Source organism: Harmonia axyridis, chromosome X, assembly GCF_914767665.1.
Source record: "Harmonia axyridis chromosome X, icHarAxyr1.1, whole genome shotgun sequence".
Taxonomy (NCBI): Eukaryota; Metazoa; Arthropoda; class Insecta; order Coleoptera; family Coccinellidae; genus Harmonia; species Harmonia axyridis.
Window position 1 is genome coordinate 12,985,519 of NC_059508.1, and position 25,042 is coordinate 13,010,560.

The 25,042-nt window shown below is 32.9% G+C and overlaps 3 protein-coding genes across 4 annotated transcripts; 2 read left to right on the plus strand and 1 right to left on the minus strand.

Annotated features, from left to right (window-relative positions):
* The first annotated feature begins 11 nt into the window (after positions 1-11).
* Positions 12-9,189, plus strand: LOC123686382 (proteoglycan 4). Of its 2 annotated transcripts, XM_045626463.1 has the most exons (9): positions 12-383; positions 1,245-1,377; positions 1,857-2,031; positions 2,107-2,269; positions 2,458-2,584; positions 2,644-2,824; positions 5,295-5,984; positions 6,408-6,591; positions 7,789-9,189. In XM_045626463.1, exons 1-9 carry the CDS (start codon positions 374-376, stop codon positions 9,096-9,098), a joined length of 2,973 nt encoding a protein of 990 aa, XP_045482419.1. In that variant the 5' UTR covers positions 12-373; the 3' UTR covers positions 9,099-9,189. The 2 variants fall into 2 exon arrangements, with proteins under 2 accessions (XP_045482419.1, XP_045482420.1); XM_045626464.1 differs by lacking the exon at positions 5,295-5,984 and having other exon boundaries at positions 19-383.
* Positions 9,190-9,547: 358 nt separating this feature from the next.
* LOC123686386 (polycomb group RING finger protein 3) lies at positions 9,548-13,842 on the minus strand. The gene is made up of 4 exons (XM_045626469.1): positions 13,648-13,842; positions 13,441-13,593; positions 13,098-13,384; positions 9,548-13,021 (listed from the first exon to the last, which is right to left on the minus strand). The coding sequence occupies exons 1-4, from the start codon at positions 13,757-13,759 to the stop codon at positions 12,896-12,898; spliced, it is 678 nt and encodes a 225-aa protein (XP_045482425.1). The 5' UTR covers positions 13,760-13,842; the 3' UTR covers positions 9,548-12,895.
* Positions 13,843-14,085: 243 nt separating this feature from the next.
* On the plus strand, positions 14,086-23,056 carry LOC123685776 (activating signal cointegrator 1 complex subunit 3-like). Its single transcript, XM_045625653.1, has 21 exons — positions 14,086-14,288; positions 14,339-14,585; positions 14,642-15,083; positions 15,142-15,301; positions 15,377-15,486; positions 15,566-15,912; positions 15,997-16,189; positions 16,289-16,644; positions 16,694-16,880; positions 17,037-17,161; positions 17,225-17,449; positions 17,527-17,646; positions 17,700-18,125; positions 18,614-19,190; positions 19,283-19,572; positions 19,628-20,020; positions 20,449-21,333; positions 21,418-21,617; positions 21,668-21,833; positions 22,249-22,858; positions 22,911-23,056. Exons 1-21 carry the CDS (start codon positions 14,206-14,208, stop codon positions 22,994-22,996), a joined length of 6,228 nt encoding a protein of 2,075 aa, XP_045481609.1. The 5' UTR covers positions 14,086-14,205; the 3' UTR covers positions 22,997-23,056.
* The last annotated feature ends 1,986 nt before the right edge of the window (positions 23,057-25,042 follow it).

Below are 25,042 nucleotides of genomic sequence, written 5' to 3' on the forward strand. Positions count from 1 at the left end.
AATGATGTTATCTTTTAGTGAATGAAAACAATTCGACACTTGTCGTAATAAAATACTCCTATCTATTCATTAGATTTCAGTGAGCTGTTCTTATTTGTTGATATTTTATGTCTCTACTTTCCTTCTATTTCTATCGCAAAAAAAAATGAAGTGAAGATTGTGCGCTTCTATTTTTAGTTTCTTATATTTAGACTTGTTCTTATTACGCGACTTGAGCGGTAGTTTTGTTTTCATTTAATTCCACCGGAGAAACATAGCCAAAGACCGAACTAGTGTTGTGGCAGGGTTAGACGTCGCAAATTGTGTTATGCTCCTCAACTCTGAACACTTTTAGTTACTTCTGATCGACTATTTTCGTATTAACATCGTCAAGATGGTTAAAGGTATGTAGATAAATGGCAAACGTTATAATTACTTCTTGCCTTGAATTTTTAACATTGACCTTTTCACCTTGTCACCATTTTCATAATTAGAGATACGATGCTAACGTCTCACTGCAGATTTGTTTCAAATTATTGTCTCATTGTGAAAAGTATCATTATTAAACGTACATTAATTATTTCTCTTCCTGATTCTTTATCCCGGCTATTTTCATTCAAAATTCAATTTAGTTCATTTTACCTAATTATAGAGGATATCCCAAAAAAAATTAATCAAATATGATCGTATATTTATCTCTGATTTTTTTTAATCTACTATATTCTTGAGATAATATATAGATTAGAGATTCCAGAATGTAAATTACGGTTCAAAAAACAATGATTAATCATGCATGCATAATGATACCTTCAAAAGATAATATATGGTTTACATATCAATTGATCCATTTAAAATAGATTCATGAAACTACATTTAAAAAATTCACCTTATTGTTTATTTACTTTTTGTTACAACTGAATTATTGATATTTTTGCTCTATTAAAGTACATCAACAAAATTTAATTGTACACCTAGAACGTTTCATTGTTCAATTGAAAAAAATGATGAAATTATTGACACATTTTTCTGGACTGCTCTAAAAAGTAACGATTAGGTTGAAATTCTTCATCGATTTATTATAATCATCGTGTATATGCCTTGCATAAATTAAAAAAAAAATTTCAATTAGAAATAATAATAATTGAAGTTGACTGACACTGGACGAATTCTTAAATAAACTCTGAATCTCTTTGTTGTCTGGTATTGGTCAAATAATGTTTTTGAGAATTATTAGTGACCAACACAGACATTTTTATATTATTTAGGAGCTTGGGTAACCTTAGCTACCAATGACTCCTATTCTTTGGGAGCCCTTGTCTTGGCTCATTCTCTGAAGCAAGTTGGAACCCAGAAGGAGCTTGCTATCCTGGTGACTCCAGGAGTAACAAATTCTATGAGGTAGGTAAAATGGTAAACTTGTATCATAAATATAAAAATAACCCTGCATTTGGCACCATTTCGCAAATTCGACCAGTGGGTGGAATTGGTAGCCTTGGAACAATGCACGAAATTGAATTTGCGATTCAAAATGTATAAAATCCCTCTAAAAACTATATTTATCTATTTAATATGTTTTTCGTGATGTCTGTTGAACAAGATTGTTTTTGGCACCCAAAACACTAAACATATTCAATTGCCGGTATGTTTTCGCTCCAGACGATGGGAATAATTCAAATTGCAATTTATAAACAAGTAACCTCAACCTATTTCTCACCTAGGTTCATATTACATTAAATCAACATAGATATTTTCAAGTAGAAATCCCTAAAGCAAATAAGTATATAGGTATATTATGAGAATAATAATTAGATATATTCATGTTTTCTTCAATTCTTCTGTGTAATTTGAAATTAGATGACATCCATATCTGTTTGTAGGGCAAGGCTCTCTGAAGTATTTAATTCAGTAAAAGAAGTGAACATATTAGATTCTAGAGATAAAGCTAACTTGAGATTACTTCAGCGACCTGAGTTGGGTATTACCTTCACAAAGTTGCACTGCTGGCAACTTACTGAATACGAAAAATGTGTATTCTTAGATGCAGACACATTGGTATGTACCAATTTTTTTTTTATTTAAGCGCAAGAGAAACATCAAGGGCAAACAATAATTAGAGGGCATTTTCAGGTTTTACAAAATTGTGATGAGTTGTTTGAGAGGGAAGAATTGTCTGCTGCCCCGGACGTTGGTTGGCCAGACTGTTTTAATTCTGGAGTGTTTGTTTATAGGCCTTCCGAAGCGACATACAACAACTTAATTCAATTTGCATTGGACAAAGGATCGTTCGATGGTAAGGCCAGAGGGAATGTCAGTTCAATATTAAATTGTTAATATCCCAATTGATGGTTTGAAGAACTAAGTACCACTTCCGCAATTAGTTCATGTCCTTGATATTTTCAACTCACATATCCTTATTGTTCATCAACAAAATTGAAAAGGACGATTTCTAAAATTTTTTTTCATTTTGATTTGTTTAAGGTGGAGATCAAGGACTGCTCAATTTGTATTTTTCGGATTGGGCAAGGAAAGACATCAGTAAACATCTTCCATTTATTTATAATGTTTGCTCGACAGCTTTCTACTCTTATTTGCCAGCTTTCAAGCAGTGAGTTCGCATCGTTTACGATTTGGTTTCAGGCAAACTATTGAATTCTGAGATTTCAGATTTGGAAAAGATGTTAAAATAATACATTTTATTGGCAACGCGAAGCCTTGGTTACAATATTTCGATACAGAATCGAAGAGAGTGCGTCCAAGCAGAGATCTTGGACATCTAGAACCAATCCTTCAAAGATGGTGGAATATATTCTGTAGTATGATCCACCCTAACTTAACTCCTGATATGGTGAGTAATTTTATCTTCCAATCTTTGGGTGTTATCTATATATAGTGATTCGGGATACCCTGGTTTGGAACGAAGTTTTTTACGTAATTTCGTCAACTCTTGACGCGATTCAAAATATAAGGTTAAGATAGGTTAAGCTATATGTCCATAGTGTCCGGCCTCTCGATTCTAGCCAGCCTGCTTCGATAGAACTTTCAAATAAATATTATCGCTAGCTAACAAGTCAAAGAATGAATCCTCACGTCACGGGAGAACAGGCCAATTGAAAAGTTCCGATCTACCATAGTGGAACACATTTTTTTTGGGAAAATCCTATTTTATTATTCAACATAGTTGCCTTCAAGGCGATACAGCGATTATAGCGATCTTCTAACTTTTCGATACCATTTTCGTAGTACGATTATCTTTCGCTTCAAAATAGGCCTCAGTTTCGGCGATTACTTCTTCATTGGCGTTAAATTTTCTTTCCAGCGAGCGTTATCATTCATCACTGGTATTCGGCATCTCATTGAGGATTTTTATTTCCCCTGTCCTCTTTGCCACTACATAGTTGAATATTTTCCAGCGAGCATTCTTTTGAGATCTGAGAACAGGAAAAAGTCGCTGGGGGCCAGATCTGACGAATACGGTGGATGCAGAAGCAATTCGAAGCCCAATTCATGCAATTTTGCAATTATTTTCATTGATTTGTGACACAGCGCATTGTCAGCACTTTTTTTTTCAAATGGGGCTGTTTTTAAATGATTTTATCCTTTAAACGATCCAATAACGCTATATAATAATCGCTGTTGATGGTTTGGCCTTTTGGAGGTAATCAATGAATATTATATACCTTGTGGATCCCAGAATACTGATGCCATAACCTTACCAGCTGACTGTTTTGGGTTTTTCCTCGCTTTGGATTCGGTTCATCGTGTGCAGTCCACTCAGCTGACTGTCAATTGGACTCCGGAGTGAAATGATGGAGCCATGTTTTGATCGATTGTGAGCTCGCGCGGCACCCATTTTGCACACAGCTTTCTCATGTACAAATATTCATGAATGATATGATGTACGTGTTCAGATGATATCTTCACAATGTCTGCTATGTCGATCAACTTCACTTTACTATCATACAAAATTATTTTGAGAACTTTTTTATTTTTTCGTCGGTGACAGCCTCTTTTGGGCGTCCACTGCGTTCGCCGTCTTCGGTTCTCATTTCACCACGTTTAAACTTAGCATACCAACCAATGATTGATTATCCTGGTGCAGACTCCGAAAACTCTTCATCAAGCCAAGATTTTGCTTCAACTGTATTCTTCCCCTTCAAAAAGCAATATTTTATCAGCACTCGAAATTCTTTTTTTTCATCTTTTTTAAAATAACAAAACTAGCTACACTCTTAACGCAATATCTCACAAACTAATGGTCGGACTTCTGTCAAATTTTGACACGTATCGTTTGAAGGTTGGAACTAACGAAAAATCATATGGATTTAAAATACTAGCAGCGCCATCTGTGCATGAGATCGGGGACTTTTCAATTTGCCTAATAGAAGCGCAGCGGGATATTCTGGCAATTGGTGCTCTATATGATCACCAAAAGTGAGAGGCTTTGCTATGTGGACGTACACAGACACACATACCCGTTTATAAAAAAATCAAGGGAAAGGTCGCCTATAAAGAGCATAACGATTTTTCCTTACGTTACGATCCCTACCGGTTAATTCATACCAGAAGCAGCCGCGTTAAGGGACTTCGATCCAAAAATTGTGATAGGATTTATTTGTATTATTTGATAGGATTAAGTTTATCAATTTGCTAAGCTACACATTAAATACTAGAGGTAAGTTTGCGTTTGTAAATTTGTACTCATCCGTCAACAGAAAGATTTTTGGAGTTTTCCAGTCAACTGAAAGTGTGAGTAAATTTTCTCCTTCTGTGTGTTGAACCCTTAATACTATGTAAGTTTCAATTTTAAACCAGGAAAAGTTCAAACTCAATGAAACTACCTCTTTTTTACTGTTGAATACCTCCCTTGAGTGCATGATATGAATAAAATGAAGCAGATCCAGAAAATAAAATAACCCTTTTGCTTCCAAGGTTTGACAATGCAGAGTGATAGAATAGGGGTTTCCCCCAACGGTGTTCGGGGAAACCCTATTATAATAAGTTTACATTTGAACTTTAAAACACCTTATTTGGCGATTAGGAAAAATAATTTCCAATCCCTTTTTATTCCGTCTGAGAAGCAGTTGATTCTAATCATACAGGGGAAATGATATTTTATTGCTCGATCAATTGATATCAAGATATCAACATTTTTTGTTAATCCTGACTGATCCACTTAACGCAACTAAATGCTTTAATGCCTTTGTATTGTGAGTTCTGCGAGCATGGCCTGTTTCAGCTTTTTTATTCTTTATTTGAAGCAATTTTTTTTGCACAATACTGATTTGCATTTTTTTTGCATGCTTGTGTTTATTTAGATTTCGAGCTATCCATCAGAACCCGTCTCAGCGAGATCTCCTGATCCTCCTACCTATCAGCATCCTCCTCACATCGATCATCCTGTACAATTTGATTGCACAATCGACAAACCGACAGTTTGGGATCCTTGGGAAGAATATGATAGAAATCAAGTGAATGTAACTTTACATTCATCCGAGCCCCTAGAATCTCATAATACAATTGCATTGAACACTGTTGCAAGTGACCAAACCTGTATCGATTGTTCAAGTCCAGTTTTTGACGAATCTCCTGTAGATCACAATGATCAACATTACATTGACAATCAGACTGACTTACAAAATTGCCAAAATGATCAACATTGTGTTGAACAATTTCCGGTGACAAGTTTCAAGGAAGATAGTCTTGTTTCGTGCCCTTATAATACACAAGAGGAGTTTTGTCATATTGACAATGAAATTGTTCAAGAATTTCATAATAGCGCACCAGTTCCTATTGTACAACAAGAAAATATTGTAAGTGCAATTCCCACAGTTCCTATTTTTGAAAATAATCCTAGTCACTTTACAACACATTCCCCTGAAGTCCTTAAAATCGAAGATACGGTTTCTGAGAGAATCCCTTCACCTACTTCCATAATACCTAATAAGAACGAGACAGAAGAAGATTGCAATGAAGTGCTGTGTGAAGAAGATAACGATGTACAAGAAGTAAGTAACAGTTTTACAGGAAACGAAACTGCTTATTACCGTTCTGAACATCAAAACAAAGTTGAACGTAATCTCATTATTGAAGGTACTTGATATTATATCTCGGTTGAGATCTTCCAGTTTATTATTTCCTTTAATGTACCTCTGGGGCAGTTCCGATATATCAATTTTGAAGGCTCGGAATAAAATAATTATTTCTAAAGAAATTTTCAACATTCGGGTTGTCTGAAGAAACATTTACATTTTAGAAATTAACAAAAAATGTACCAAAATGTAAATGTTTCCCATAGTCACCTTGGAGAATCCTAAAGTTTTAACTGTGTCAGTTTTGTATTACTTAGTTCGTGATTTGGAAATAATACAAGCTCAGCAAAAAATACGATTTATATGTTTTGAATAATTATTTGATTTTTCTATTTGCAGTCTGGATTGGCTGGGGCTTTCGCTAAGTTAACTCTTGGCCAACAAAGAACTCCAGAACAGGAAGCACTTGAGGATAGCTTGAGAAGACAAAATTGGGAACAGGGAAACATCGACTACCTTGGTAAAGATTCTTTCGACAACATTTGGAGTAAAATTTGCGAAACTCTCGCAAAAGGTCCACAAGGTGTGTCAAATTGAAATCAGCTCTCTATTTATTTATTTTTTTTTTTTTGGTTCCTTCAGTTTTGTCGAGTTACTGCCATTCTGTTGTCCCATATTGTTGCATGTTTTTAATTTTATTTTTTGAATAAATATTTTGTTGCATCATGCTTTTTTTCCCGTATTTAGTTTTTTGTTACAAAAATATCCTGCATTGGTTTAATCATTTTTTTCTTTAACACTATGCTTTAGACTTAACAAGTGCCCGGCTGCAAGTTGCCCTGGAAAAGAATCCACAAGAAGATGGACAGGTTGACAAAAATTTAATATCCGACAAGTTAACCAGTTCAGACAAACCTAATGAAAAGAAATGAATATCAGTCATTGTTAAATTTTTTCTCAATACATATTTGGTTACCTATTTATTTCATTTGGAACCTTCAGATCACCTATTAGGCCAATTGAAAAGTCCCCGGTCTGATGCATAGATAATGATAATAATAAATCGACTTTATTCAACAAATGAACATACATTTGCCTGAAAAGGCGAAGATTAGCTGAATCAGCTGGCAAGGTTATGGCATCAGTATTCTGGGATGCGCAAGATATCATATTCATTGATTGCCTCCAAAAGGGCCAGACCATCAACAGCGATTATTATATAGCGTTATTGGATCGTTTAAAGAATGAAATCGTTAAAAAACGGCTCCATTTGAAGAAAAAAGGTGCTGTTTCATCAAGACAATGCACTGTGTCAAAAATCAATGCCAAAATTGCATGAATTGGGCTTCGAATTGCTTCTGCAACCACTGTATTCGCAAGATCTGGCCCCCTGCGACTTTTTCCTGTTCTCAGACCTCAAAAGAATGCTCGCTGTTGGATAATTAAATCGAATTTTGCCAAAAAAAAATGTGTTTTACTATGGTAGACCGAGTACTTTTCAATTGGCCTGTTATATTTAACAAATTCACACGTTTTCTAGTTATCCTTGGTTACTTCCACCTATAAAATGACTGAATTTTTATTTCGAAATATTTAAAAAACTTCTACTTATTGCAACGAATATGCATATTAATTGCTCCAAGTAACTCCTTATGTGATGTTCCCTGCAAAAGAATCCACATTAAGACGGCATATTAATCACAGGCGGCTTATCTAACCGAAGGCAATAACGCGTATTTTCGAGAAGTATATATTCTCACCCAATGGAAATATTTTACAGAAAATGAAGGCGAAAATTCTACTCAATTAAAAAGCGACGAATTAGTATTAGCCAACCCACAGCAAGAATCATCTTCGATCCTTAAGGAAGATGTAGTTCCTGCATCACAAGAGGCTGCTGTACATGATAGTTCAATTGAAATTCAAGAAAAAGCTTCCTCAGATCCCATTCCTTTACCTCCATCACCTGGTATAGTTGAAACACCAAAAATACCAATTCCTCAGATCCCAGAAACGGTTTCCACACCTGAAGTTTCTGCTACCACTAAAGAGAACTTGCTTGAAGAAAAATCTGAAAACAAAATTTCCTCTGTTCCTACGGAAGCTACTATCCCAATTGAAACTCTTGAATCGAAGATTGTTGAACAGGTTCCACCTGTAGAAGAGTGTGCTAAATCTGGAAATGCGACAGAAATTAAATCTGCTGCAGAAGAGACGACTAAAGTTATTGAAAAAGTAGCTTCCGAAACAATTTCTAGTCAACCTGCGACTGAAGAAACCTCTAAACCCCAGGATGTTCCTGTTTCAACAGAATCTACTACATCTGATAAAGAACCGACATTATTATCACAGAATGTTACTTCAGTTGAACAACAAGATAAAATTCCTTCGACTCCTATAATGCCAGCTCCAATAACATCTAAACCGGAAGATATTTCGAAAGAAAAAACACTACCTGCATCCCAAAGGCTTTCCTCTGCAGACCCTACACTTCCTTTAGTACAACAAGCTCCACTTCCAACACAACAAGTAGCATCTACAGCAGAGTCAGTTCCTCCTCTAGTAGCTGTATGTCCACTTAAAGATGCTCCTTCAGAAGAGACCCCTTTGAAAGAAACTCCATCTAGTCCTGTATCCCAAGTGCCAGTTTCAGAACAAACTGTCCTAAAAGATACAGCTACACCTCCTCTTCCTGCAGAACAAGGCTCTATTTCAGAAATAAAATCCTGCACATTGATAAAGACTTCTGCTCCTGAAGAACCTCCTAAACCAGAACAAATTGCTCCAGAAAAAGGAGTAGAATCACTTGGAGAGGCAACTGAAAAAGCTTGTAGTGTAGATAATGCCCCTTCTACAATACAAGCAGCAGTCCAACAAGTTCCTCTACTCCCACAACCAGCCACTACTACCCCAGTTCCAATTGCTGCACAAGAAAAAGCATCAGCACCTGTTCCACTAGATCCTGCTCCTCAATCACCATCAACTGCTACTCCAAGATCGACAGATGCTTCCTCTGAACCTCTACCTCCAATAACTCCTCCGCCCAGAAAAAATGGAGGAAATAAAAAACAGAATAAATCGAAGAAATGATTTTTTTCATTGGTGTTGCATATCGATTTTGCTTTAATCCTTTTGTAATTGATAATACTTTGTAGTTCTGAATAAATATTAACTGCTGGGATTCTTCACAATTATTTCAATAAGATCTTTCCTACTTAACTCTGTGCTAAAAACAATTCATTATTTTTTGTTATATCTCTCAAAATGAAACAATCATGTTACTGAAAAAATTTATTTACTAATGTTCTATGTTGATTCATACAAAATGGAGTATTCATCTCGAAATTCTAGCAATGAATTTTGATTTTAAGATGAAAAATCCATAATAAAAAGTGTGTCTAACTTTTCGAAAAGATAATTATCTAGTATTGCATTGACTAAAGCTTTGTTGATTATTTTACCTGTACCAGAGATTCAACTCGCTCAAGGTTCTTTTTGAATATTGGAATGGAAAATCTATGAAATGATACTACTAGAAATCTTATAAAAAGCTGACCTTTATAAAGACTTGTAAAATATATTTGAACAAAATATATAGAACGGTAAAAAAACACCAAACAAATTGAGCTGACATTCAAATATACATCTTTATCAAAATATTACAAATATCGAAATAATGAACAATATTTTCATCCAATTTCTTAGTTCCCGTCATCAATGAGGTATCAATCTTTCTATTTACAATTTACAAAATTCAAATTTTACAACAAATGTCAATTTGATATATTAGCATTACTGCAAATAACAAAATTAAATAAAATTATGACTAAAATATTTCAAATAATAAAAATTATTATTAAAAAAATATATTGGAAGCATCATAATACAATTACTTTGCATGACTTTACAAAAGTTCAGAGATCAAATAATAATAATTTGCGATAATAAAAGTAATTTATATTTCTTCTGTTAAATAAGGGACAATAAATTTATATTTATTGGTAAAAATATCATAATTTTGTATCTCTGTTTCTTCTTCAATAAAAGCGAAGAATATTCAAACTCATAGTTAAAAAGCAACAAGTCCAGTTGAACCTAGACCTATTATGATTGTATATTCAATACTTGAGTAAGTCCAGTTCTTATCATACAGACATCTAATATCTTGTTCATGACTCAAGTTACAATTAATATAATTAGCTTCGATGTCTGTGTGAGAAGAAAATAATTAAATTTGTACAATGTCCTTTCATATAAGAGACTATAGATTATTATTACTTTTCTAGAAAAATTTTTGAAAATATAGAAGCAAATCTTGCAATGTGGAAGAGCTTACACAAGAATTAAGAGAACAAAATACATATCAAATATCAGTATATAGCTGATATAATTCCCAAAACAAGGAGCATACTAAGTTCAAATGGAAGGTCCTCAGTGATAGAATCACTTGGTATATAATATACAGGGTCTTCTAACCATTGAAGGACTCCATTCATGGTTACCTTAAGTCATTTTCGGTCGAAAACGAATTTGTTAAATTCTAATTTTCTTGATATGTGTATATAATTAATTAAAAACAAATGAGGAAATTTGCTAATTATATACATATATTATATAGGTATTATATATATAATACATTTTGACTGTATAGATTGTTTCTTTAATGTTTATTTGCTTTTCATAATCACTTAGAATGACCTACACCTAAATTTTTATGTTCATGAGTTACACAATAAAGTTTATATTCCGTTCTTGTATAATACATAATTATGGTATAAAAACTTCATACTGAGGTATATAATGTTTTTTCGTTTTCCATTCTTTTAGCATACCATTCGATATTTCCAGAACAAGAAAATTAAAAAAAAAACGATGTATTAAAGAAGTCATATCAACTAATAATTTTGAATACTTCAAATATTCTGGATATATCGATTAGATAAAGGAAGCTTTGTGGCGGACTTTGCCTGTATTGCTTTATTTGGTGTTTGGAATGTTTTGATAACAAGCATTTTTCTTGTTTGATTGGTTAACATGAAACAACCATAATATTCAATATAAACAGTTTTAACAACATAATTTATAAATCATACATCTAGTATGAAATGAAAAAATGATTGTTCTTCTTTATTGCAATGTCTGACATTTATTGAATTATAATTTAGTTTTTCTTTTCAATACTTTCTATCCCGACCCACCTAATAAGAGTCAGACAGAGCTGTGCATGTTAGACAAATTGTTGTTCTTTATAGGCTCTGTTCTTGCAAAAACATTATCTCATGTTTTGCAGAACTAAAAAATAACTTTAAATATGTTCCATAGCATTGAAATCTAGCAGTTTTGAACACGTCAATGATTTCATAAGAAGGCCTCTAGTAAACTATACTGCTCGCAAAGTTTTCACATCTAATAAGTTGGTGTTGAAGAATTAAGCTCTAATATAAAGAAGTATTAAGAATATGTACTTGTATCTTGTATGTCAATAAAAATATATGGTTATAGAATTTGTACTATTTGTTCATAGCAAGGTTGAAATGAATATAAATCGTTTAGAAATGTCCAGTAGTCATGAATCAAACATTATTCTATGAAATATAAATTGTACAAGCATCTTGACTGCATACACAACTTTCAAGATTGGACAAACGAAAATATGACTTCAGTTGATGAGAGTGTCTATATATAAAAGTGCTCAGACGGTTTAATGTGCAGGGGGCATCTACTACATCCAGACAGGAAATGGTCTTATGCTCTACAATATTAAGAAACAATCAGAATTTTCTGAACTGTGGAATACCATAATCCAAATTTAATACAACCCTATTGATTTTAAATAACGATAATGGCAAAGAGGATGAAAATTGTTGAATCACAAACAGAAATTAATCCATCCTAGTACTTTTCATATTTCCATGAATAACATTCGAAACCTCGATTCGTCTTGTTTATTTATTGATTTATAGTGGAATTTAAAATCAAGATAAAAGCGAGTGTAGGCTCTTTTACTGTGCCCCATCGCTCGTTTCAGGCACACTGCTGCAACTTTTGTATTCAAGAAACATACTCTATAGTCTGAGAAAATCAAGAGTTTTCCATAGAAAATGATAGTATTCATACGACATAAGTCATTAGAATATGAGCATTTCGAGAATGCATCAACACAGATGTTACATCTTGAAATTCAAAGATCTTCCTTCGTTTGGAAATGAAAAAGTTTAGGATTATGTCTCATTAGTGCAGGTACAAGTATTTTAAGTTGTCTTTTGTAACGATGAATATTCACTAATCTAATCCTTCACTTTCTCAATTACATTCCCCACAAACATCCCATTATGTGTCCATTGAGTAGCAGTCGAATTTGATTCATGACTTCATAAAATATTATGCTTGAAATTGGGACATTACTAATTACAAGGTAGAATAAATTAGATATATCATAAATCAATATTTCTAAATTTTTATCACAAAAATATTGCATCTTGCATTATGAAACAGGTTCCTTTATACGCTGCAATGTATTTTTATAATCAATCGATCTTTCAGATCAAAATTCAATAAATTTTCCAATTAGAATTTGTATGCACAATGCATAAAATCTAAAACTTTCATTTGCAATTTTAAAATATATCCAATTAATAAAAAATTAAATATTCCGAAAATTATATAATACATAACATATGGTCTTTCTCTAGCATAAAATTGAATAAATAATTTGCAGCTTATAAATATGCTGTACCAATAGTTACTAAAAAATTCATTTCAAACATAATATTCCCAGCTTCAATTCCTAGAACTCATATCGAAAACGGATGTTGAGGAAACAGCTTGAGAGGTACATATATAATTTCATAATTAAAGGTAAAAGGTAAGCCGTTTCCAAATTGTCTTCAGATGTCAATTCTAGGGCGGTACTGTAACGTCAAAGGAGGATTTTGAAAGCGCCACCTTGTCACATAAACAAATTTCAAAGTATGGTCTTTGCCTAACAGCTCGTCATTACATAAGATATCGATCTGAAATTTTCATAAAAGCACAAAATATTATACATATCAATAATATTGTTTTAAGGGAAAAAATGGAGGTACTCACATCTCTGTACTTTTCCATTCCATTTAATACTTTCTTTGCAACAAATTTCTTCAGGTGTAGAATTGTAGCTTGTGCTGAACATCTAATAAAACGCCTTTTTAAGGTCTTCAGATTGGAACTATTGCATTCAAGGCAAACGTTGACTTGTTCATCTTGCCTATGGTAATCAGATTCACCATGACTTTCAGCTGTTTTGTCTTCATCAGCTTCTCCTGAGTTCTGTGGTATATCTTTCGGACATGGTAATCCTCTTTGCCTATAGAATTCTCTTTCACGAGTTATTTCATCTGCAATGTAACGTTCCATACCTCATAAAAATAATCATTACCTACTTTTTACTTACTTTTCTGTAAATCTGGCACTAATTTGTATACAATATCTTGCATAGTCCTATCAAAACTAATATACTGCAAAGGATGAGATTGGTGGATTACAATATTGCATGTTGGGCAGGTATTATTCTCTTCCAAATGTTTTACTAGACAGCTTTTACAAACTGAAAAAGGGTTGTATTGTTAAAATAGAACAACAATTATTGAATTTAGCATACATGTGTGTAGACATTCTGTTACAGTTGTAGCGTCAATTAAATAGCCTCTACAAATTTTACATGTTATGTGGTTATTTAATGTTTTTAATTTTATTTTCCGTTCCATTATCATAATTCATGAAATAAACATTCCTCATCAACTTTAACAATTCTAACCCCAAAGAAATTATACACACAAACAAAATTGAGTTGTTATAAAATGTTTGACAGTAGCCCGATTTGCCACCTCTACCATTCTTCTTTTTTATAAGAATAAAAAAATAATTAATGAATTCAAAATATTAATGAGAGAGAAACAAAAATGATCAACTGTTAATATAAATTTCATCAGATTAAATACTTTAGTTTTTAATAAAATAATAATGATCAGTACGTCTATACAACTTCAGAATAGGAAATATGCCTTTTGACCTACTTAACCTTCATTTTCGAACTAACCTAACCTACAGTTTCGAGTTTCGAGCAAAATATACATATACAATATTGGGCAATGAATGGGTCTTCAAAAGTTGATTTGAATTATTCCTAATATTGTATATTGCAAAGAAAAGCGAAAATATGGCAAAACATTCATCCGACTTCTTTGGAGATCTACATTCCTCTTTTATAGGCCATTCGTCTGATAATACATCAATTAAAAGGTAGAAATATTTCGCCAGATAACATTATTCCTAATTACATTTTATTCTAGTTATTTATTTTCTACTCTCCAACTCTATTTTGAGCTGGTGTCTGAAAACGGAGACGAATGTTTAGTCTTATTGGAAAATATAAAATTCTACTTGAGACAATATATACTGAAGGATTCTGAGGAAAATGTAGAGGATGTGTTATTGCACCTGATTGCAACCCTTTTGAAATGTAAAACAAATTATTCCTTAGTGTTGAACAAAATCTTGCTTAAATGTCCAAGCAATATAAGAAATGATTTCAGAGAGGTATTATTACTTATATTCAATTCTCTGAGTATCTATTTTATGAAAAATTATTTCAGGATATAGACTATATTATGAATAATATTCCTATTGATTTATTTTTGGATAAGTATAAACCCTCTGACGGAGAATTAGAATTTGATAAAATTAAGACAACACAAGAAAAGCTGTTTTCCATTCCCATTTCTTTCAAGGTAGAAAAGAAAGAAATCCATAACATAGATAATTTATTTAAATACGTGGAAAATAAGCCTGATTCTGCTAAATCTTCGAAGTATCCTCTTTTTGAAAGGTATGAATTATACAGGAGCAAAATAATGGTTTTTTCAAAATATGCAGATTTTATGGATCACATTGTCAAATCATTGGAATCCAGTAAAAATAATGAAGAATTATTTAATGATCTCCTAGATACTTTAGGTTGTGAGGTATTTGATTTCATAAAAGAAATGGTAGAAAACAGGTATTCAGATATCGATTTCTCATCACCATTTGATGATGGTATGTAAGAGTCCATGATGTAAAATTGTTTTATATTTATGTAATAATTAATTTTCAGAAACTGTTAGGAAATATCTTTCTAAGAGAAACCAAATGAAAAATGGTCCAGCACTTGCAAGTCAAGTGATTGTTCAAAGTGAAGAAGAGAAAAATTTGGCAAAAAAATTGAGAAAGTTAGAGAAAAAAGAACGTGGAAAATTTTCAGATGAAATAGAAAGGTATGTATGAAACAATCCCTTATTCAACTGATACTATTTATTCGGCTGGGATTATGAATTTTATATCATTTCAAGTGTTTCTGATGATCTGAGAACAGAGCAAATGCGTCCTATGTTTAGAAGAATACCTGAGGTTGTAGAAACTTTCCCCCATGTTTATGATAATAAATTCACAAAATTTGCTAGTGAGTATTTATTTTATCCCTCGATAACGATTATCTTATTGTGTTTTTAAAGTATAATGAGAATATCTGCTTTTTACAGCTATCCATAAAGGTTCAACAATAAAACTCCCTGAAAATGCTGTCCAAAAGAGAAACAACCTTTTCACTGAGATCAGTATTCCAGCTGATAACTTAAAAGATTATAAGGACGGTTTTAAATTGGTTGACGTCAAAGACTTGGATGTAACTGGCCAACTAGTTTTTAAGGATATAGAAAAATTTAATAGAATACAATCAGAAGTATTTCCTGTAGCATATAATACTAATGAAAATTTGCTCATTTGTGCGCCAACTGGAGCTGGAAAAACTAATATAGCTTTACTTGCAATGGTACATCAGATTAAGGCACATATGGTTGATAACACTGTACAACATTCCAATTTCAAGGTAATCTTTCATAGCTCTCTTTCTTAGTTCCAATTTTTATTAAAATCTTGAGTTTAAATCATTAATTCTTTTATTTTTTTCTAGATAATTTATGTTAGTCCAATGAAAGCCCTAGCGACTGAAATGGTTGCTAACTTCAGTAAAAAACTCAGTTCCATAGGAGTAAGAGTGAAAGAATTAACTGGCGATATGCAATTGACTAGAAAACAAATTGCTGAAACTCATGTTATTGTTAGTACTCCTGAAAAATTTGATGTCATCACTAGAAAAGGAGCAGGTAAGATTTCAACCAATGTGTTTTTTCTACTAATTCTAATTCTACTAATCATTCATTATAGAATCATAAAACATTTTCACATTAGTAACTTTCTTTTAGTGGACACTGAAATAGCTTCTCAAATGAAACTGTTGATCATTGACGAAGTGCATTTATTAAATGGTACTAGGGGTCCAGTAATCGAAACAATAGTAGCTAGAGTTTTGAGACAAGTAGTTAGTACACAAAGTATGATCAGAATTGTTGCTTTATCTGCCACACTACCAGGATATTTAGATGTTGCATCTTTTCTACGTGTTAATCCTCATAAAGGTTTATTCTTTTTTGATAACAGATTTAGATCTGTTCCATTATCGCATACATATATAGGCATTAATACTAATCCAGACAACTTAGAGACCATGAACAAAGTTTGTTATCAACAAATGAAAAAGTTCATAAAGAATGGACATCAAGTAAGTGAATAAATAAAAAAAAATTTGTTAAACATATTGTTTTTTCAAGGTAATGGTTTTTGTAACAGCTAGAAATCAAACTGTCTCAGCCATTAACAGTTTTATAGCCCAAGCCAAGGAGCATAAGGAAATAGAAATGTTTGTTCCTAACAAGTCTTACATGAATTTGAGGTATAATTTCAAAAATTCATACCTGCATGAATTTGTTACTCAAGGTTTTGGAACCCATCATGCAGGCAAGTGAATATTCTCTTCTGAAAATGTCAGTTCCTCTTTTTTTTCATATTCCTTATACATAACTTCTTGTCCATTGCATATTGAAACTGCTAGGTTTAATTCTCTAACAGAAAATATTACATGTAGAGTCGCTCCAACATTTCAAATATTTTTAGGATTATGTCGTAGTGACAGATTAGAAATCGAAAGTCTCTTCAGAAATGGTTTTTTGAAAGTAATAGTATGTACAGCAACATTAGCCTGGGGTGTTAATTTACCAGCTCATGCAGTTTTGATACGAGTAAGATTTTTTCATAGCTATTTTTAAGAATAATTGAAATTAAGACGATAATGTTATAATAAGGGTACGACAATGTATGATCCACAACAATCAAAATTTGTTGATATGGACGTTCTTGATGTTCTGCAAATCTTCGGAAGAGCTGGCAGACCCCAGTACGATACATCAGGACATGCAACTATAATTACTTCTCAAGCTAAGATGTCTTTTTATATGAATATGCTCATGTCACAAACTCCTATTGAAAGTAGGTTTCTGGATAAACTACCCGATAACCTCAATGGTGAAGTAAGTGAATACTTGGCATGTTTCTTACTATAACTTAAAATTTGTTCACAGTATATATCTTTCCATGTATTTTTTAGATTGTTCTGGGAACTATTTCGAATGTAAAAGAGGCCTTAGAATGGTTACAAAGCAGTTATCTATTTCACCGGTTGAGGAAAAATCCATTGAATTATGGTCTAAACCATACAGAAATTGCTGTAAGAAAAACAACTGAGAATATATTCAATATTTTAATATAACTGTTATTTAGGAAGGACTTGAATATGATTTTCTCCAAAGACAACTGGTGGGTGCAGCTAAGGTTCTAGAGAAAGCTGAAATGATTAGATTCGATGAGAGAACAGGAGAATTAAGACCTACTAGTTATGGCAGAATTGCTAGCTACCTCTACATAACCCATGAAACCATAACTTTATTTATGGAAAAACTGAGAAGCAACATGATGGATGATGAGATATTAATCCTAATCAGCAGTGCTGTTGAGTTCCAACAAATCCAAGTTAGAAACGATGAGTTAGAAGAGCTAGACCGTCTCAGAAGAGAATATGTGGAACTTGAAAGTAATTTGGATGTTACAACAGTTGAGATGAAAGTAATGGTATTGATTCAGACATGCATATCTAGAGGATTCATTAGGCTTTCTTCCCTTGTTTCAGATAGTGAATATATTATGCAGGTAATTATTTATTGGCAAAAATATTCTCCAACTCTATATGTGCTAAATATGTAGGTTTCTATTATTTTTATTGGTATTAGGCCAATTGAAAAGTCCCCGGTCTGATGAACAGATGGCGATACTAGTAGTAAATCCATATGATTTTTAGTTAGTACCAACCTTCGAACGAAACATGTCAAAATTTGACAGCAGTCTGACCATTAGTTTGTGAGATATTGCGTTGTGAGTGTAGCTATTTTGTTATTTGAAAAAGATGGAAAAAAAGAATATATAAAATATTGTTTTTAGAAGGTAAAAAATACACTTGAAGCAAAATCTTGGCTGAATGATGAATTGATGAAGAGTTTCCGGGGAGCATTAATCAAAACCAATTATTATCCCTTTTTTTTTGTTCGTCAGTTCACCCACCTCAATCAATTGGATGTAGAATTTGCTATATAGTGGTTCCTAAATTGTTTTCTTATGTGTGAACAATAATTTTCTTTCAGAATGTGGTCCGTCTTGCTTCTGCCTTACATCAACTAGCAGTAGAAAGGAATTTTGCATCTTTAGTTGAAACAACTTTGGTTATGTCCCAGATGTTAGAGCAACGCACTTGGAGTTTCTGTCATCCCTTGAGCCAATTCAAGGACATGAACTTCAAAGGAATGGACATAATGTCTTCCATCAATATTTCAATTGAGGAATTGAGAGCTATGCCAGCTAAAGAAATTATAGATATGGCACGAAATAGGAATATGGGCCTTCGCATACTACATGCAGCTAAAGCTTTTCCTTTGGTAACATTCGACATGGTGGTCAAACCTATCACAGAAGGTGTAATAAGAATTAGATTATTAATTACCCCCGACTTCAAATGGGACAATAGTATTCATGGTGGATGTCAACAATATGTTGCTATGGTTGAAGATCCAATGCATGATAATATATATCATTTCGAGAAATTCATTATCACTGAACGAAACTGTTCATCTGGAGAACCTATTGAATTGTACTTCACAGTTCCATTGATTGCACCACATGCTGAAGAGTATTTTGTGAAGATAATAAATTTACATTTTCTACGTGAGTATTTCTTTCAGGAAACTTGTAGATTTCAAAAAATTTCAATTATGAAAGAAAATTAGAGTACTATAAATTTATTATTCAAATTTCAGATACGAAAGTTGAACAAGTTATAAATTTCAACAACATAACACTACTGCCAAGTCATGGTATTGAAACTGCAATTTTAAATGTTCATCCTCTGCCAAAAACTGCCCTTCGAAATCCGCTTTTTGAAAGTATATATCCTTTCGATTACTTTAACGCTGTCCAAAGTCAAGTATTTCATTCCTGCTATAACACAGAGAGTAACATTTTACTAGGAGCACCGACAGGGTCTGGTAAAACAATAGTATCAGAACTGTGCATTTTAAGATTATTTACAAATGAACCAGAGAGAAAGGTGAGTATGCCAACCAATTGTAGTCCACAAAATGCTTAAAACTATATATTTTAAGGTAGTTTATATAGCTCCAATGAAAGCTCTTGTTCGAGAAAGGGTCAAGGATTGGTGTGTGAAATTTCAGAAACTAAAGAAAAACGTAGTTGAAATAACCGGTGATGTGACACCAAAATCAGACTTGATCACATCAGCCAATATTATTATTACCACACCAGAAAAATGGGATGGTATGAGCCGAAATTGGCATCAAAAAGATTTCGTTAAGAGTGTAGGATTGATGATTATCGATGAAATTCATTTATTAGCAGAAGAAAGAGGTCCAGTGTTGGAAGTCATCGTATCTCGTATGAATTATATTAACAGCTTCAGTAATGGTGCTGTTAGGATGATCGGTCTCTCTACGGCAATGGCAAACGCTGGAGATCTTGCCAATTGGTTGGGTGTGAAAGTAAGTATTGTTAATTCGAACAAGCAATCATTGATCTCTTAGTATAAAATCTACTTGTATAGGTATTAATTGTGCTATGAGTGAAATCAATTTATGGGTATATATTGGTACTCGGTACCCTCCTGTCACGGATTTATCTGTCATCTGTCAAATTTGTGATACAGAAAACAGTTCTGCCAACTAATTTTCAATGCAGAAATTACTAAACAATATTTATGGATATATTTCATTCATTTCAATAAAAATTCAGTGAAATAGAGAAAATAATGTATAATACTCATTCTAACACTTATTCATTAAAAAACTCTCCTTTTTGTGGCTTTTTTTTAATTTCGAACTTGTGGAAAAATATCAATGCTTTCTTCAATTGTGTAAATGTTACTAGTTGATCAACAAAACATGGATATTTGATATTTGCTTTTTTTTAGGAAGGTTTGTTCAACTTCAGTTCTAGTGTGCGTCCAGTACCACTTGAAATTCATATAACTGGATTTTCCGGAAAAAACTATTGCCCAAGAATGGCAACAATGAATAGGCCTGCTTACCAGTCAATATGCCAGTATGCACCAGATAGTCCAACCTTAATATTTGTATCTTCAAGAAAACAAACCCGCATAACAGCTCACGAGTTAATAAAACAACTGATGGTGGACATCAATGAGAAACAATGGAGGAGGTGTTCTGAAGAAGAAATAGAAATGTACAGAAGTCAAGTGCACGATAACGATTTGAGTTACATGTTACAGTTTGGTGTGGCTATTCACCATGCTGGTTTGCAAGATAAAGATAGGGACATTGTTGAGGAATTATTTGTGAACCAAAAAATACAAGTATTAATTGCTACTGCTACACTAGCTTGGGGGGTGAATTTCCCTGCACATCTCGTTATTGTTAAAGGTACAGAGTATTTTGATGGTGCAACTAAGCGATATGTCGACATGCCTGTCACGGATGTTCTTCAAATGTTAGGTCGAGCTGGTCGACCTCAATTCGATAAAAGTGGAGTTGCCTGTGTGTTTGTTGAAGAAAGTAAGAAGAGTTTCTACAAGAAGTTCTTGTTCGAACCGTTTCCAGTCGAATCATGCCTACTGAAAGTATTACCTGATCATGTAAATGCCGAGATATCTAATGGTACTATTGGTGGAAAAGAACAATTGATAGATTTTATTTGCTCAACTTTCTTCTTCCGAAGATTATTGATTAACCCAAGCTACTATCAACAAGAGCCTCAAGAAGTTAAAACATATTTGGGTGAATTGGCAGACTCGGTAGCCATGACCTTGAATGATGCTGGCTGCATAGATATACAGGATGTGAGTTTTCATGACTATTCATTTTTATCAGAGGGTATATTTGTGCCCACTTATAGAATTTCAAATTAACTAGTGTTCTTGTAGGAGAATCCCTCATCTATAGTTTATGAATCAACATTCTTGGGACACTTGGCAGCAAGGTATTATTTGACATACAAAACAATTGTATACTTTGAAAAAGTAATAAAAGAAAGATCTTCTATTGATGATCTCCTTATAACATTATGTCAAGCAGAAGAATATGCACTGTTCCCAGTGAGACATAACGAAGATAAAATAAATAAGTATGTATTCAATTACAGCCATTTCCTTTCTTAACGTAATTTATTTTTAGGCAAATGATGTGTGATTTGAAGTTGAATATTGGCTTAGGTCCTGACTCTCCTCATTTGAAGATTTATCTCCTAATTTACTGTTACATGAATGGAGTTGAATTGCCCAATCAAGAATATGTTATTGATTTAAAATCTGTCTTTGATCAAATTATTAGGATAATACAGGTAATTTCCAACATATATCCAAAAAACATCGGAAATTGTACAATATCAAACTAAAAATCTTTGTTCTGAAATGTACTTGAATCTATAAGAGCTAGAATTTTATGGTACAAGGATTATATATATATATATATACAGGGTGATTCACCAGGATGGCCTGATGTTTATAGAAAAACGTTTTTAGACAACTAATTATAATTTTGAGCTGAAAATTTGCGTATTGGGGATTGAGACAATGATCTTTCTCCCTGAAATATATTCAAATCTTCTCAAAGTGATGGAAGTCGGCCAGACACTTTTCAAAACGTTAACTGTGAAAATTTTTTGTACAATTCCAAAGTTTTATTATTGGAGATAATAAAGCATAAGATAGTGTTTGCTTATATTGAATAACAACAAACTTTTTTTAACTTTTCAGGCGACAATAAGTCTGACAAGTTTCAAAGGATGGTTGGACTGTACTATGAAGTTAATTTATATTTCTCAAATGGTTTTACAAGGATTGACTATTACATCTTCCAATTTGATGATGCTTCCTCTTGTGAATGAAAGTAATATACAACAGCTGACGGTAGAATTGGATAAAAATCTGCCTGCTTCACACACCCTTTGTATATCAGTGCTACAGGAATTACTGAAGACTTCCAGAAAATCTGTGACTTTAGCTCTCAAAAAAATATTTGGCGATACTAAAATGAATCAAGTTTTGAAGGTGATTCAGCAGTTACCTGATATGAGTTTGCAGGTAATAATCAAAGACAAAGATTCCAAAGTTATAGATTATCAGCTCTGTGAAGACCAAAAAGCTATAAAGACGACTCTACCACCGGACACACCTTATTTGGTTATTGTGAATGTTGAGAGAAAAGGTGGAAACTTGAACGTTTTCAGTAGGAATTTCAGTAAACAAAAAGATGAATCATGGTTCTACCTTCTCTCAAAAGATAATTACTTAGAGGACTTCCAAAGGGGTAGTTTCAGATCAAATAAATCATTTCAGAACCAACTGTTCACCCCTACTGCTCGAGGTAAATTTTACTTTAATCGTTTCAATATTTGTCTTACATTATAATTTTTCAGGTACTTATACATATGTGATCCAACTCATGAGTGACTCCTACATTGGGCTCGACCAAAAAATAGTTTTAAATGTTATGGTTAAATGAATGTTCTGTTTATTTATATTTCTTATCATTATTATCGTTTCAAATATAAAATTTACTCATTGGTGTTGTATACTACTTCCATATTTTCGAAACCTTATGTTTTTCTCAAGAAAATGTTGGTTCATTAAGCATTTATTTCGTAAAACAATTCGGAAAACTCTAAAAAGCTTAAGTTTTAGAATAGAGAAGATTTGTATTCTATTAGCTCTAACAGCTATTAGCTATCATCATTTTAGATGTATGCACTCAGGTATAATACAGAAGTGATTACACACTTTAATTATGTCAGTTTTTATTAAAAATCTAAAAAATTAAATTCAGTAAAAAATTTGCCTTTAGGCCATCTCTACGCAATTTACTGAACTTGTCCATTCAGTAGCTTACCACGAAAAGAATTCTGTAACGAGTAGGGCACTACCAAAACTAGTTTTCAGCTACTCTTCCTAGATGGCACGACAAGCATTTGAGCGCATTCGCCCAAAAAAGCGTAAAGTCTATTTAGTAGCACTGTACGAAAAGAATATCTGATAGATCAGCTTCAAAATGTGATATTGCGAAGAATATTCACTTTTGAACACTTATCCGCCATATGATGTTTCTTGAGGCAACTTGTAGGTGTTTTATGGAGTTTTGCGAAAAACACAACAAAGCCAGAACTATACATACCTATTTGAAAGGTTCAGACTTTGTCAACCAGATAACAACTGATATTTACTTCCAAAGTATAGAATTTTGACAGTCAAAGCATAAATCAGAATATACTCATTCGCAAGCCTCAGATTTTATCCACCAGAGGGCAGAACAAACTACCATGAAAATGATTCCACAAAACTCAAATTATCTCGAAATTGGGGCCTTTTAGAAGCAAACTGATGGTAGATTTGTATTAGGGGTAATCAAATGCTTCTTCTAGATTCCGAAGTAGGTATCGATTCTCACCAGAAAAATTTCTCTATCCATTTAAAGTACATTTTTTTCTTAAATTTGGAATATCCAATTTTTTGAGTAAGCTAGGAAGAAACAAGCAACAGGTTCGAATTCAGCATGTAAAATTCTTCAAGATATCAAATTTTGAAGGTGATTCGAAGAAAAAAAAAATTTTCAACCAAATTCCTCCCACGAAAATCGAAATAACTCAGGTTTGGGGGCTTCTAGGAAGGAACTGATAGCAAATATGGATTCAGCATGAAAAACTCTTCATAACATCAAATTTCGAAATCGATCTGATACAAAAAATTTTTTTGGCGAAAAAATATCCAAGGTTATAGTCTTGGTTTTTCCGAAAAAATCGACCGATCGAATTCGAACATTTTATGATAGTTTTAGATAGTTTCGAGATCGTAGATTTCGAATTTGGCATCGATTCCTACCAAAAAAAATTTTCTACACCGTAAAAGCACAGTTTACACACTAATGTTTTGGGGGCATGAATACCCATTTTACAAGCCTCAGAAATTGGTCACCAGAGGGCAAAGCAACCCGCCTTGAAAATTCCTCTCACAAAATTCAAAATATCTGTTGAAGTCCCTTGATTTTATCAGCTTAGCAGGTTTTAAGTAAGAATATGTAATCGATTATAATTATATTACCACCTATTCATTAAGGATGGCAACATTTCACAAAAAAAAAATTATTTCCATAAGTGTCATCTATGTAAATAATTCATCTATAGGCTGAAGGGACTCAGGTATATGACCAATTGCCAGCTTAATAAAGAAAGTTATCGTCCACCAATTATGTAATTTACTCCTGAAATGCATTCAATCGATATTCTAGTTCAAAAAAGCTGTTTGTGATAAGTTTGGTAGGTATCTATTGTAAAGCATTGCCGTGCAGACCTCAAACTACTGAAGTCACCTCATTATTTTAGTTAAGCAGGTTTTTCAGTACGAATATGTAATCGAGTATATAATTACCTATTCTTTGAGGGTGCCAACATTTAAAAAAAGGGTGATTTCCATAAGTGTCACCTATGTAAATAATTCAACTGTAGGCTGAAGGGACTCAGGTAATTGTCGTAAGAGCATCCACGAGTTATTTGATTGA

Coding starts and splice junctions, on each gene's coding strand:
- LOC123685776 (XM_045625653.1), top strand. CDS start 14,206: ATGGCAAAACATTCATCCGACTTCTTTGGAGATCTACATTCCTCTTTT. Junction 16,190..16,288: donor CATCACTAGAAAAGGAGCAG/GTAAGATTTCAA, acceptor ACTTTCTTTTAG/TGGACACTGAAATAGCTTCT. Junction 21,834..22,248: donor AAATTATTAGGATAATACAG/GTAATTTCCAAC, acceptor TTAACTTTTCAG/GCGACAATAAGTCTGACAAG.
- LOC123686386 (XM_045626469.1), bottom strand. CDS start 13,759: ATGATAATGGAACGGAAAATAAAATTAAAAACATTAAATAACCACATA. Junction 13,385..13,440: donor AGTGCCAGATTTACAGAAAA/GTAAGTAAAAAG, acceptor GTTACATTGCAG/ATGAAATAACTCGTGAAAGA. Junction 13,022..13,097: donor GAATGGAAAAGTACAGAGAT/GTGAGTACCTCC, acceptor TGAAAATTTCAG/ATCGATATCTTATGTAATGA.
- LOC123686382 (XM_045626463.1), top strand. Junction 2,270..2,457: donor GGACAAAGGATCGTTCGATG/GTAAGGCCAGAG, acceptor GATTTGTTTAAG/GTGGAGATCAAGGACTGCTC. Junction 6,592..7,788: donor TCTCGCAAAAGGTCCACAAG/GTGTGTCAAATT, acceptor AATATTTTACAG/AAAATGAAGGCGAAAATTCT.